General features: G+C 35.6%; 1 protein-coding gene across 1 annotated transcript in view; it reads right to left on the reverse strand.

Moving 5' to 3' along the window:
- Positions 1 to 1,488: 1,488 nt before the first annotated feature.
- Positions 1,489 to 15,489, reverse strand: part of slc17a9b (solute carrier family 17 member 9b) — a 38,822-nt gene continuing 24,821 nt past the window's right edge. Inside the window, exons 8-13 of the mRNA XM_063041363.1 lie at positions 11,196 to 11,283; positions 10,098 to 10,132; positions 9,886 to 10,001; positions 9,503 to 9,558; positions 5,800 to 5,829; positions 1,489 to 2,917 (exon numbers count right to left, since the gene is read on the reverse strand). Of these exons, the coding sequence (XP_062897433.1) occupies positions 2,775 to 2,917; positions 5,800 to 5,829; positions 9,503 to 9,558; positions 9,886 to 10,001; positions 10,098 to 10,132; positions 11,196 to 11,283 (468 nt within the window). The 3' untranslated portion in view covers positions 1,489 to 2,774. The remainder of the gene's footprint in view (positions 2,918 to 5,799; positions 5,830 to 9,502; positions 9,559 to 9,885; positions 10,002 to 10,097; positions 10,133 to 11,195; positions 11,284 to 15,489) is intronic.

Genomic DNA, 15,489 nt, shown 5'->3' on the forward strand with positions numbered 1-15,489 from the left:
TATTTGATGCCAAATCCAAAGCTTTACATAACTTTTCCCTTCTCTTCTTGACTAAATTCATCACCTCTCTGGACATCCAAGGTTCTCCTTTCTTTCTATTGCTGTCCTTCCTTCTAACAGGAACATACCTTTCTCATAGATTCACCTTGTTGTCACGCTCAGTGATCCAAGGGTATTTGTAATACTTTAAGTCCTTGTCTAATATTAAAATGAATGAGCTGAAAATCCTCCAGATTAACGCTGCCTTTTTATAACAATACTTTCAGACCCTCAGCAGCACCTATATGCTTCTGGCCTTAGTCTCTTTGATACCAAGAGTTTTTTTTTGTTTGCATTATGGAGCATTGAAAATTCAATATAATTGGTGATTCCTCTGCTTGAGTATCAGTGTTAGGTGCAGAAAACTGATGTTGATTTTGGGAGAAGGTAAATAAAAGAAATACGTTAAATTCTGACTGAAGAAAGAGATCAAAGAGAGCTGCTACAAAGTCTGTTTAAAGATTCAGGATCAAGTTGAAAAGACAGAGCAGGTAAATGGATATGAATAGTGCTTACAACTCAAGAAAATGTTGAATTTGCACAAAATATTCATCAACTACAATTGGATACCTATGTCCTCCCCATTTTAGGAAGGATATTAAGACATCAAAATGGCATTTCTTAGCTTAATAAGAACTAAAGTTTGCAAGTTTGAAAGAAAAATTGAAATGGAACAGGTAAGCATTCAGTAGTTTACAAGTTTGCTAAAATAAAATGATTTAAGACAAAATGTGAAATCAATCCCTATCTGGTATGTTACAATACATATGACAACACCATTATAGTATATTTTGTGACATAACACTTTTGTGCAGGGTCCGTGAGAACAGATGCCTGGAAGTTTACTTCCGGCTGTTATTTCATATTTGATGTTGATGCAACTATCAGCAAATATCCCAGCATTCTCATACCAGACAAGGATAGATTTATCGTCTATGTATAGTTTACAGGTGAGTGTTTTACTCCACTCAGTCTTTGAAAAGTTGTTTACAATTGGATATTACATACTTTCCCATTGATTCAAGATGGGTATACTTAAAGCAGAAGTTGATAGATTCTTGATTAATAAAGATGAAAAAGGTTACAGGGAGACCGGAGAATGGGATTGAGGAGGATAATAAATCAGCCATGAAGGAATAGTGGAACAGACTCAATGGGCTGAATGGCCTAATTCTGCTCCTATGCCTAATGGTGTTATGGATGTTTCTGAGCTGCATTTTAGCATTGCATTACTATTATTTAAATATTTATCTAATTTTTAGGGTTTCAAATGAGATTCAAATCCAATTTTCAAAGGCGAAACATATTTCATGTCTGTAAATAATAGATATGTCCATCTGAATTAAACAACAGCTACACTTGTAAATGTTAATATACACTTCAATGGAATGAGAGTGTTGCACACACCAAAAATAATTAAATACAAAATTTATTGCTATAAAGATGGTTCAGTTTTTCAACTCAGCTCAAAGGGAGTTTTTTTCATTTTGCATACGTTATGTTTTTGAAAGCAAGCATCAATATTTAAACATCTTATAATTGCAAGGCAATTTTTAAGTTGAATAATACATTTATGTTAAATATTAAATATTTTAGATTCTGAATATAGAAATTATGAATATGTTTTACTCATTTAAACTAATTAATTTTATGCAGTAATTCATTAAGTGATTTAATGATATTTAAACGTAACATCTCAATGTTTGTGTTTGTAACTCACAATATAGAAGCAGAAAGATAATGCATGGCAAAATTAGTCCAAATAGCTGGACATTGCTTGAAAGTGTTGCACTTCACAAAACTGATGCAGAAGCTTACAACAATGTACCGCTCATATACCTCAACAAACAATAAATACATTGGATTCCACTGTAGTTGTAAGCTTGCAGTGTCAACATACCACATGCAAAAAGGCCAGGAAAAATTTGGCTGAATATTTGAATGCAGCTTAGTTTAAGCCAGTCATTCTTAACATCAGAACTAATAAACTGATATACACACGTGTAACACATTGCATGAAAATATGCAGCAATGTAGAGGCCCTCAATGAAAATAAACTACATAATTAGACTTTGGACATTGTGCTTACAAATTTTGTCTGAGCTGTAAAACCAAGCAAACAAGATTAAAAAGATAAACAATGAAATAGTGGCTGTGCTGCTATTATTAGAGAGAACTGAACATTAAGATATCTATCTTCCTAGTAAACTCTTGTTCTAATATTGGATTAAATGTTATATGCTAAGTGAGAAAAAAATGCACAGAGCAAGTCTTTGGTCAATGAAAAAACAGCTGATAAAGTGAAAAGGGTAAAGGTTAGACCTGCTATCCTTTTCTCAAACTGAACCTTGATTCCCTAAAAGTTGGAATCCTCTTTTACCCTTTTAGAAAGCATGATATGTATCTTAACTTACTGAAAAGTCATTTTATTTTTGTCATACATTTATATTCTTACATTCAGATAAATATTCATGTAAAAACCTGTCTAACAAAATAAAATCACTAAAAAAGCGTAAACAGTTCTGTGCAAATGAAGCACTGCTTTTCAGTCAAAGTAGCATTTCAGCAGCAACTTTTTTTTATAAACAATGGATTATAATGATAGGATTAACTGGTCATCATTTCTGAGTATACAATAATTAGAAAATGAACATCTTAAAAGTACTTTCTTCCATTGTTCCCTTGAAGACAGTTTGTTCATTACTTTGGATTTCAATTTTATTTGAAGTCATTGTTTAAATGTCTACCCGTGTTGCCTGACCAAACCAGAGAAAGATGGAAAGGCCAAATGTATTCACGACACTGATGACAGTGAACACAGACGGCCAAGATCCTGAAGTCTCTACGATGTAACCTGCAAGGTACACAAAAGCAACGCCTGCAAAGAAGGAAAGTAAAATTAACACTCCTTAGGTCTGTCAAAGTACACTGTCACCCACTCAATCCAAGACTCTTTAACAGTTTGCTCTACATTCTTTGCATCAATAGGATGATGCACTCTTACAAGATTCATCATCAACGTGAAAAGAAAATAGAAGCCGGAGGTAGTTTCCTGGATTCCCAAGACTGCTTCATCATTATCGGGTGAGGGGGGGCAGCATGGTAGTGTAGTGGTAAGCACCAGAGACCACCAGTCTGGGTTCAATTCCCACCACTGTCTGTAAGGAGAATGTAGATTCTTCCTGTGACTGTGGGTTTCCTCCCAGTGCTCTGCTTTCCTCCCACATTCCAAAGATGTGCGGTTAGGGTTAGGGTTAGTGAGTTGTGAGCGTGCTATGTTGGCTGCCGAAGTATGATGACACTTGTGTGCTGCTGCTCGTTGACACAAACAACACATTTCACTCTATGTTTTGATATACATGTGACAAATAAAGCTAAATCTTAAACCTTGTCAAAATAATAACAGTTAATCTACCCCAGGGCTTACCTCTTCTTCTTGACAGATTGCCACAGCTCTCCATTTGTTGATTTCTCAAAACAAACTTGTTCACTTACTTTTTAAATTGCTCCAGTAATCTAGCCTCCACCACCCTCTCGTAATATAAAATTCTATAAATTCAACACTGTGTGAAGAAATTCTTATGCACCTCAGTTACAGATAATTGCCCCCTTATCTTGTAACTGTGGTTCCTCGTTCAAATCTCCTCCAATAGTGAAAAAGTTTCAATATTTGTCCTATTATGCTCCCCACTTAGAATCTTAACTATTTCAAAAAGATTACCCCTCATGCTTCTAAACAAAGGGTACTGAACTAACTTCTTTAGTTACATTTTAATCCCCATATCTATCTTGTATAATTGGCATAAGAGATCCCAAATTAAGGCAAAAATGCCAATTGCTTTCCTAATGCTTTGCTACAACTGCTTGTGAGATGTGAGAAAAACATGTCTGTACTTCACTCATTTCAAATCTCTTTCCATTTAGTTTATAGTCTGCTATTTAATTCCTCCTTCTGAAGTGTACAGTCCCACACTTTCCCACTCACTCTATCTATATTCTGATGGAGAATCAAAATGTCTTTGCCATACCATACTCTTCCACCTATTTTACCATAATTGCCAAACTTTGATTCTTTGCCCCCTATCCTCTCCTCCAGATCATTAATACACAGTTAATTGGGCCATCATTAATCGGGGCAGCTGTTTGTGGAAACTGTTAAAGAACAAAAATCAAAGAAAAAAGAACAAAAATTGATCGAGAAAGTTGATGATATTCCCTTCATTTATTTGGGACACTTTGCCATGTAATCGGGACAGGAGAGTGTTGCTGAACAGTTTATAACTAGCCTTAGTCATGTGCAATTGTGTGACAGTGAGACACTACACTGTGCTGAGAGTGAGCAGTTTTTAAGTAGCATCAGTTGTGTGTGTTGCATTCAAAAAGCAGTGATTTTGTCACTGATGTTAGTGAGAGACATGCAGTAAAATAATTCAGAACTGTTTTGCTCACCATGGTTTCAATCATTCAGGCTTGGTGATACCAGAAACAGCCAGCAGTGAAAATGAAACAATTTTCCTACTTTAACAAGTTTGGAACTATGAAGAATTTGAAAGTATCAGCATTTGGAGTCAGAATCAGAATCAGGTTCATTAACACCGGCATGTGACGTGAAATGTGTCTTGAATATTATAATGAAAACGAAGATTTGGATGATACAATTATTGAAAGAATTGTAGGAAGTCGGTCCATGTAAGATTGTGTTCATTTAGATAGATAGATAGATACTTTATTGATATCAAAGGAAATTACAGTGTCACAGTAGCATTACAAGTGCATAGATATACAAATATACAAACATTGGAAGATAAGTAAGAAAGAATAAAAAATAATTTGCCTCAAACAGTCTAAAAGGAGGGGGTCATCACTTCCCTGACTACAGGCTGACTCATTATAGAGCCGAATAGCCGAGGATAAGAATGACCTCATATAGCACTCTTTGGAGCAGCTCGGTTGCCTTAGTCTTTTGCTAAAGGTGCTCCTCTGTTCAGCCAAGGTGACATGCAGAAGGTGAGAAACATCGTGCAGAATTGTCAGGATTTTCTGTAGGGTCCTTTGTTCTAGTGTGTCCAGTTTGCCTCCTATAACAGAGCCAGCCTTTCTAATCAGTTAATTGAGCCTGTTGGCATCACCTGTGTTGATGCCATTGCCCCAGCATACCACCACATAGAAGATTGTACAGGTGACAACAGACTGCAAGAACATATGGTCAACCAAAAGAACATGGTAGCATACATTGGATAAATTTCTGTCAAGAACTATTAGGAACTAATGCAGTTTTATAGTACTGTAGTAGTATTGATAGTATTGTAATTTGTTCTGTTTCATTGAAATACATAATTTGTTACTCAGCTAAATGGTAGTTTTCCTTTTTCAATCCTTTTTAGCTACAGTGGATTATAGTTAATTGGGACAACATCGGGACCAGTACATTTTGGCCCAATTAAGCAGCTGCACCTATTCCGTGGAAAGTTCCGTGGAAATAGTTAGTGCAAGTTATGAGAAATACCTACTGCTCACAAGTGACCAGAGAAGGAGTCATACATATGAGAAGGAATGAAAAATAGCATCTAAGGGGAATTTTTTTAAAAATCCATCAAGATAATACATATTACATCTCTTGTTTGAATATATTTGCTACTTAGAATGTTTCTTTTAAACTGAGCAGAAAAAAAAACATGTTAAGTAGTTTCACACAGAAATACTGAGTTCATGTGAAGCATGCTTTGTTCAGCAAACTGCAAAATAAAATTTCATACTAACCAAACAAGGCTCCACCAGTGTTCATAATACCTAAGTAATAGAAAAAACAAAAATTCACATTATTGAACTTATTTCTTGAGAAGTGCAATCAACAATGATTCACTAATTAACTAACTACTTTGCAATCATTTTGCTCATTCAGGAGGAAGGCAAATAGGGTCATAGAGAAAGCTTTTGGCACATTGACCTTAATAAATTAAGGTACTGAGTACAGTAGATGGGATGTCATGTTGATGTTGTATAAGACGTTGGTGAGGTCTAATTTGGAGTATTGTGTGCAGTTTTGGTCACCTACCCACTGGAAAGATGCAAGTAAGGTTAAAAAAGTACAGAGAAATTTTACAAAGATGTTGTCGGAACTGAAGAACCTGAATTATAAAGAAAGATTGAATAGGTTAGGACTTTATTCCTTAGAACGTAGAAGATTGAAGGGAGATTTGATATTAAAAAATTATTAGGGGTATAGATAGAGTAAATGCAAGGAGGGTTTTCCACTGAGGTTGGGTGGGACTACAAAAAGAGGCCATGGGTTAGGGATGAAAGATGATAAGTTTAAGGAGAACATGAGGGGAAACTCATGAGCTCGATCTCGGTGTTTAAGAGAAGCTTGGATAACTACACGGATGGTCCTGGTGCAGATCGATAGGAGTAGGCAGCTAAATGGTTTGGTACAGACCAGATGAGCTGAAGGGCCTGTATTTTTCTATGACTCCAACAGGAAATCACAATATTAGTAAAAGATCATAATTTCAGGTACGCGTTGGAGACTGCCATATAAGATGTAATTTAAATAATTTCACATCAGTATTACCACCATTTGGTATCTGTAAAGGTTTTACACTGTACAGGAGTATAAACTGGATTGAAGAAATGTCCAAGCTGGACACATTGAGTTTTGGTGCCAACAGAAGGCAAAACTCCAGAACCAAGTTCACCTGGTGGAGAAAGAAAGATGTTAAATGCCCTTTATTTTGGTTGACAACACTCCTGTGAATGGCTTGGTACGGCTTCTGTATTATTAAAAGGTGTTAAAAGAATGGCTGTTGTTGCTTTGAAAGATTCCACTACCAGATGCAGGCAATCGGATTCTTGTATTGTGTCTGAACGAAGTGATGCAGTGCATCTGTCTACAACACTTTTGTGTCAGTGTGACTGAATGCAAGCTCACCACCCAAAATTTCTTTCAATAGTTCACAGTCTGGATCCAAACCAGCTGTCCGAGGCAAATAAAGCAATGCATTTGCAATACAGGCTGCAGGATCAGCCTCACCATAGTTACAGACGTACAGCACACAGTCAAGCCCTTCAGCCAACACACGCATGCTGATGCTGAGGTGGTCCCGTTTGTCTGTGTTTGGCCCAGATCCTTCGAAACCAGTGATTCCCTGTTAATGATGGATAAATACGTATGGTGCCTACTCTGAGTCTGAAGGCAGTGAAGCCTCAAATTCCAATCCTGCTAAGAAACAGAAACTACAGAAAGTAACATCAATACAATGTCACATACCTGGAGTATGGTTTTAAACTTCAAGGTAAAATTTATTATCGGTGTACATACATACCACCACACACAACCCTGAGATGTTTTATTCCATTTCCATCAGATCAGCAATGCCACATGTATCTTATTTGTAATATGGTACTGTCTAATGAAGCCATGAAACCTTCAAGAATGTAGGAACACCTCTGTAAAAACACCCTGAAAAGGGTACTTATGGTATTACTCAGTTCCAGAAGATGGAAGAAGCATTTGAAAAGCATTGCACACTTCAGTCATTTGCTAAGAAAGCTCAAAATGACTTTGATAGTGGTCTCATTACTTCTTATAACATTTCCAAAATGACAGCAAAGTGTGGAAAATCTCATACAATTGTTGAAAGATTAATCTTACCTGCTGCATTAGAGGTGCTCACCACTGTTCTCAAAATGGATACCAGTATTTTAAAATCAATTCCTCTGAGTAATAACTCTATAGCTCGTCGTAATGATGAAATGAGTGAAGACATTGAGTATCAACTATGCAGAGAGCTACAAAAACTGAATTTGTGATATAACTGGATGAGTCAACTGTTCAAGACCATGAGGCATTGCTCATGGCATATGTAAGCTTTATCGAAAATGGAAAAGTTTATGCAGAGTTTTTTTTGTAAAACATTAAAAACAAATATCATGGAGAATCAATCTATGATAAGCTCAAAACATAATTTGAGGATAAATGTATTCCGATTAGGAACATGATTTCTTGTACAACAGGCATCATATATGATAGGTTGCCACGCTGGTTTAGTGGCATTTATGAAAACAGAAATTCCAGGTCTGTTTACAATCCATTGCTTAATTCATCGTCAACATCATGCAGTCAAAAGCTTTAGCCAGTGACTTTTTTCAAGCATGAATCTTGTAATATCTGGTATCAACAAAATTAAACCTCATCCATTAATTAGCAGAATATTTCTCCAGTTATGCCAAGATAACGGTGAAGAGTTTGAACACTTGCTTCTTCTCACTAAAGTGCATTGCTGTCAAAAGGCTGCTGTTTAAAACATTTCTTTGATCTTTATGAAACTGTGGTTGAATTATTGCTCAAAATCGACATGAGTTTGGGAAACACGTTTGAACCCCTATGTGGAGATATGGCATACCTAGCCGATCCGAATGGCAAAATGAACATTCTAAATATGAATCTGCAGGGTGAGAATTTCAATTTAATCCAGGCAAAATATGCAGTGTCCACTTTTATTGGAAAATTAGAAATATATAAGCAAAACATTGGCAGAAGAATGTTCTCAAAGTTCTTCTGCATGGAAAGTATGACACTCTCTTTCACAGATGGTGATCTGTAAGAGTATTGCTTACACCTGCAGTCACTGAAGAAGGATTTTCAGAATCAATTCAATGGTGTGAATGATCTGGAAATTCTAGACTGGGTAATTAACCCATTTCTTTGCAGGGTGGAAGAACAAGAAGAAATTATCGAAATTCAGTGGTGAAGCAACAATGCTTTTCAAAAATGTTGGCTTTTGTGGTATGTGGCTACATTGTCACACAAACTTTCCTGATCTTTGGAAATGAGCCAAACTGCTCTTCTTCGCATTTCCATCCTCCTACCTTGTTGAATGAGGCTTCACTGCAGTGAACCACATACTCACAAAAAACAGAAGCCACTTGGACATTGTTATGTGTGGGGACTTAAAGCTTTTGCTGTCACAACTTGAACAGACATTTCAACTCTTGCTAAAAACCATCAAGCTCAACGATCACATCGATATTAAAGCTGCTGTATAGAGCACAGGTACAGTGTAAGCTCAGTTTAAAAACAAATAAAAATTTAAAGCAGTACCATTTTTCTCATGTTAGAATATGGTAGACATGTCTTAATACTATGGGGACGCCAAAAAGTATATTGTGCCTAAGAGGGGCATTGGCAAGTATGAAGGTACTTTGGGGGGGGGGGGCATTGGGTTAAAAGAGTTTGGGAAACACTGTTCTAAACCTTTCCTATCCATGTACCTGTCTAAATATCTTTTAAATGTTGTAATTGTACCTGCCTCTACCACTTCCTCTGGTAAGTCAAGCTATCAAGCTTAGGTACTTTATCATTTGTTGATAATAGTTGTACGTAAACTCTTGCATTTCTACCAACCTTCTTGCGTAATAAAGAATTTATTTTGCCTGTGAAAATACATTTCTACTCACTACTTACCAAATAGAGAGCCTGCACATGACGGTGCCAAATCTTGAACATTTACAGAGACACCACTATTAAAACAATCAGAAGGAAAATTGTTTAACTTTTATCTGGAATAAGTATTACTTCTGTACAATACTAAAACAGATTAGATAAATACAGCTTGCAACAGAATTTCATAGAATGTTTTATTTGGTCAACATTTCAAACTTAGAAAAACAATTTAAGATTTTAACTTTTCTGTGAATACAAGTTGATATACAAAAGATGGGGTAATATATTTATGCACAGCCTTATTAGAACTTCAGAAGCTTTAAAGTATTTTTTACAAAAACTGAATATATACTATAATAGGCAACTCAAGACCTGCAAATCTAACACAACAAATCTCAGCTTACCTGTGACTGAAGGTCTGAAGTCCTAAACTAGCAGACAAGAATATTAAGGCTTGGTAATAGTTGCCTGAGTAACTCAATAATTTGGTAAAGACACTGGATAATCCCATGGCCATCACCTACACAAAAAGAAACAAGTTACTTTTACTTCTATTCTCTTGTGCAGCTGAACTCTTTGCAAAATTACTTACTGTAAAAGTTTTCAGTCATCATACCTGCATTAATTTACGCACCTTAGCGGTGTCAAACCCTGAAAAATATAACAAAAGGAAATACTAAAGCATCAGTATTGACAAATTATTGTACAAATTTCTCAATTGCACAGATGATTTGTTAGTCCAAAGTACTTGTTTAGCTAACATTAACAAGGGATTAAATTACAACTTGTTTTCTTCTGATTTTTCACTTCAGATTTTTTGTACTTGCAATGTTGTATTTTTATTCAGTGATTTGTATTCCCAATAACTTGAAGCATTTCAGAAACAAACATTGCCATAAGCAATTCCAACATTTGCAAATGTAGTTAATTAAGGAAGCTACAAAATGATTTACACACAGTCATTTTATCATCTTTCCAAGGTAAGTTAGAATGAATCATAATTATTTATTAAAATAATAAGTAACAAAACCTGCCTATCAAATTGTGCTTTTGAAATAAGCAATATAGGGTGATTTAAAATGCTTGCATTTTATTAAAATACATATTAATAATTTGAAACAAAGAGAATTTTCAAAATACAACAGAAGTGACATTTTGCAATCCTTGTTTTGTATCTAATTGCACCCTCTTGTCAAATCACTTCAGAAGTGAAGAAAGGTATATTGTCTGCAATGATCCAAATTACAATTTTACTGGTGATATTGTGCACAGCCTGAGGTGGTGTGTCAGAGAGGACAGGTACTGTGGCTAAGGAGCAGAGTGAAAGAGTAGCTAGCAAGTTCAGGTTCAGACTTGTGATGTGAGATTACTGGCACTGTCAGATGGGAAAGTTATTAGGAGATAAATAATTTAAAACCACAGTACTTTACAATCACAGGTCTATACAGTTAACCTCTGCTACCAAAGACACATTATCCAATGATTTTGAAATTAGCTGCATCTATCAAGATGCTGTGGAATTAAATACACTGATTTAAAATTAAGCCTGCGGATTATTTTTATATCCAATTGGAAGATCACATCCTACAATTCTAATATGCCATGAGAATTCATATGTATGGTCTTTCAGTTTTCTGCAATTGAAGACGACGGCTTTCTTTTACACTTCGTTGTTTTAAACAGTACTATAAATCAATGTAAACTCATTCCTCACCAAGTTTGATCAGATGATCAGTCAGAAAGCCACCAAACAAGGAAAAAGGAATGGCAACAGCCCATGGGACTACATTAAAAACCCAACCCTATATGAAAGAAAAGAAAGACAACTCTTAGCATGCAAATCCTTCAAATTCCTATCCTTCTTCAAATTAAACTCACAAAACTTAGTTGGAGTCTTAACTATAAGAATATTCAGAATATTTATTGAAGTAAAACTGTCACCAGCTCAACTGTTTATAATATATTCTCTTTATCAATTGTAAAATAAGTGGAAAGACTATATAAAATTAATGTTCATCTCGGGATCAAAAAGAAATCTAACGTATTCCAAACATACTTAATTAGGCATCTGGCAGCTGAAAATCTCTACTGCACGGTCAGGGATAATTTTCCTGATGAAGCCTCGACAATTGGTGATGTACATTGGAAATTTAATGCACACTATAAGAAATGTTTTTACCCTCATGCACAAAGGATGCATCTAATGCCATGTAGATAATATCACATGGGAAAGTTTATAAATATAGAAACAAGAGTAGGCTATTTCGTCCCTCATGCTTATTACATTACTTGGTAAAATCATGGCTGATCGCTTTCCTTCAATATCCAAAACACTAAATTTTGACAAATACCTCTGTCCCCTGGATGTTATTTGACCCAATTAGTACCTCCAGTAGATTGTTAATTGTCCTAAATTCTAACATCTGCAGCCTCTTGTGCCTCTCTTGAAAGATTAATATTTTTATTTAAATGAGTGAGAGTTTTAGGTCGTGCACACGTCTGTATTCATTGATGCCTTTCTGTTTTGCTCTTGGTTTCACTATCATTTTCTACAAACTGTCTAATATTCTCCAACTGAGTCAAATCATCGCTTTTGCCACTATAAATCCACTAAAGCGCTTCCCAAGAGCAACCCAGGGTTTTACCCTCTCTGTGGGGCAGCTGCCAAGGCTCTAGTGACCACTACCTTTTGATGTCATAATTCAGAATGGAATCAAATCACCATGCCTCGGATTTAGAGTTGACATATGTCATTCAATAGAAACACAACATTTGGTTTTGCTTAGATATTCATTCAAAAATTGCATCTTGAAGACCTTACTGTCACTGAGAGCCTTATTTGTTGCCAGATGGATACACAAGAGTTCTGAAAAGATTTTGCTAACATAAATATGAATGGTATTTCATAAAGTACTTGATTAAGATTCACAGAGTTTGCTTTTCTCATTAAATATGCAAGTTCCAATTTATAGACAACCACCATTTAGATTAGTTACTGATTATTTTACTTATTTGGGTGTTAAAATTGCTAAGAAACATAAGGATCTATTTAAAGCTAATTTTTTATCCTTAATTGATCATGTTAAACAACTGTTTACTAAATGGTCCCAATTGTCCTTATCTTTGATTGGTAAAATTAATACTATTAAGATTATTATTTCACCTAAATTTCTGTATCTATTTCAGGCTGTATCAATTTTTATCCCTAAATCTTTTTTTGATACTATGGATTCTAAAATTTCTTCATATACAAACCCCATTTCTAGAAAAGTTGAGATATTTTCCAAAATGCAATAAAAACAAAAATCTGTGATATGTTAATTCACATGAACCTTTATTTAACTGACAAAAGTACAAAAACATTTTCAATAGTTTTACTGAACAATTTAATTGTATTTTGTAAACATACACAAATTTAGAATTTGATGGCTGCAACACTCAACAAAAGTTGGGACAGAATTAAAATAAGATTGAAAAGTGCAAAGAATATTCAAGTAACACCGGTTTGGAAGACTCCACATTAAGCAGGCTAATTGGTAGCAGGTGAGGTATCATGACTGGGTATAAAAGTAGCGTCCATCAAAGGCTCAGTCTTTGCAAGCAAGGATGGGTTGTGGCTCACCCCTTTGTGCCAAAATTTGTGAGTGAATTGTTGGTCAGTTCAAAAGGGACATTTCTCAATGCAAGATTGCAGAGAATTTAGGTCTTTCAACATCTACAGTACATAATATTGTGAAAAGATTCAGAGAATTCAGAGACATCTCAGTGCGTAAAGGGCAAGGTCGGAAACCACTGTTGAATGCGTGTGATCTTCGAGCCCTCAGGCGGCACTGCCTAAGAAACTGTCATGCTACTGCGACAATTATAGCCACCTAGGCTCGGGAGTACTTCGGAAAACCATTGTCACTCAACACAGTCTGTCGCTGCAACCAGAAATGCAACTTGAAACTGTATTACGCAAGGAGGAAGCCATACATCAACTCTATGCAGAAACGCCGGTGAGTTCTCTGGGCCCGAGCTCATCTCAGATGGACCGAAAGACTGTGGAACCGTGTGCTGTGGTCAGATGAGTCCACATTGCAGCTAGTTTTCGGAAAAAACGGGCGTCGAGTTCTCTGTGCCAAAGATGAAAACGACCATCCAGATCGTTATCAGCAAAAGGTGCAAAAGCCAGCATCTGTGATGGTATGGGGGTGCATCAGTGCCCACGGCATGGGCAAGTTGCATGTATGTGAAGGTACCATTGACTCTGAGGCATATATTAGGATTTTAGAGAGACATATGTTGCCATCAAGGTGATGCCTCTTCCCGGGACGTCCATGCTTATTTCAGAACAATGCCAGACCACATTCTGCACGGGCTACAACAGCGTGGCTTTGTAGACACACAGTGCGTGCGCTGGACTGGCCTGCTGCCAGTCCAGATCTATCTCCTATTGAAAATGTATGGCGCATCATGAAGAAGTGAATCGGACAACGGAGACCACGGACTGTTGAGCAGCTGAAGTCTTATATCAAGAAAGAATGGACAAAATTTCCAATTGCAAATCTACTACAATTAGTATCCTCAGTTCCAAAACAATTAAAAAGTGTTATTAAAAGGAAAGGTGATGTAACACAATGGTAAACATGCCTCTGTCCCAACTTTTGTTGAGTGTGTTGCAGCCATCAAATTCTAAATTTGTGTATGTTTACAAAATACAATTAAGTTGGTTAGTAAAACTATTGAAAATCTTTTCTTTGTACTTTTGTCAGTTAAATAAAGGTTCATGTGAATTAACATATCACAGATTTTTGTTTTTATTGCATTTTGGAAAATATCCCAACTTTTCTGGAAATGGGGTTTGTATATGACAGAATAGAAATCCCAGGTTATGTAAGAAATATTTACAGAAATCAAAAAAAGGTGGTTTGGCTTTGCCGAATATTTAACGTTTTGTACACAAGAATTGGATGAAACTCAATGTCCACGATGGATGAACCTCGAGCGGGAATCTGTACAAGGAATTTTGCTGACTTCTATTCTAGGAGCTGTGCTTCCCTTTGCACTTACTAAATTGAATAAACAAATGATAAATCCAATAATTAAACATACAATATGAATATGGTTTAAATTTTGTAAATTCTTTGGATTGAACAAATTTATCCAGTCAAGTTCTATTATATCTAATTTTTTCTTTCAACCATCTAGAATTGATCAAGTTTCTTCTATGGAAAACAAAGAGAATAACATGTTTTTGTGATTTATTTATGGATGATTGTTTTATATCTTTTGAACAGTTGTCTAATAAATATATTTGCCTAGATCACACTTTTTCAGATATTTACAGATTAGAAACTTTTTGAACGCTACTTTATCTACCTTTCTGAAATTGCATCAAATTGAAGTTACAGAAATACATTTTAGGTTTGCAAACATATCAGAAGAGTTTAATAGCCATTATTTATGATCTGATTATGAAAATACATTTAGGTACATCTGATAAAATTAAGAACGAGTGAGAAAGAGAACTTCAAATATATTTATCTACAGAGAACTGGGAGAAAATTCTACAATTAGTCAATACTTCCTCAGTGTGTGCCAGACACGCCTTGTTACAATTTAAGGTGGTTCATAGAGCTCATATACCTAAGGCTAAGTTAGCTCGTTTTTATTGCCACATAAATACTGTTTGTGATAGATGTAATTCTGACGTAGCTTCCTTGACACATATGTTCTGGTCTTGTCCTCTTCTAGAAAACTATTGGAAAGATTTTTTATATTATTTCAGTAGTTCTGTGTATCGATTTACAACCTCATCCAATCACTGCAGTTTTTGGACTACCAGTGATGGACTCTAGTTGTTTATTCTTGTCAGCTTGTCATCTAAATGCTTTTGTTACCTTAATAGCCAGAAGATCAATTTTATTTAAATGGAAAGATTCTAATCCCTCCCACTGCATTTCAATGGTTTTCCCAAATGATAGCATGCCTAAACTTGAAAAAAATTAGGAGTGGTACAATGGATC

This window comes from Mobula hypostoma, chromosome 2 (assembly GCF_963921235.1).
Source record: "Mobula hypostoma chromosome 2, sMobHyp1.1, whole genome shotgun sequence".
Lineage (NCBI taxonomy): Eukaryota > Metazoa > Chordata > Chondrichthyes > Myliobatiformes > Myliobatidae > Mobula > Mobula hypostoma.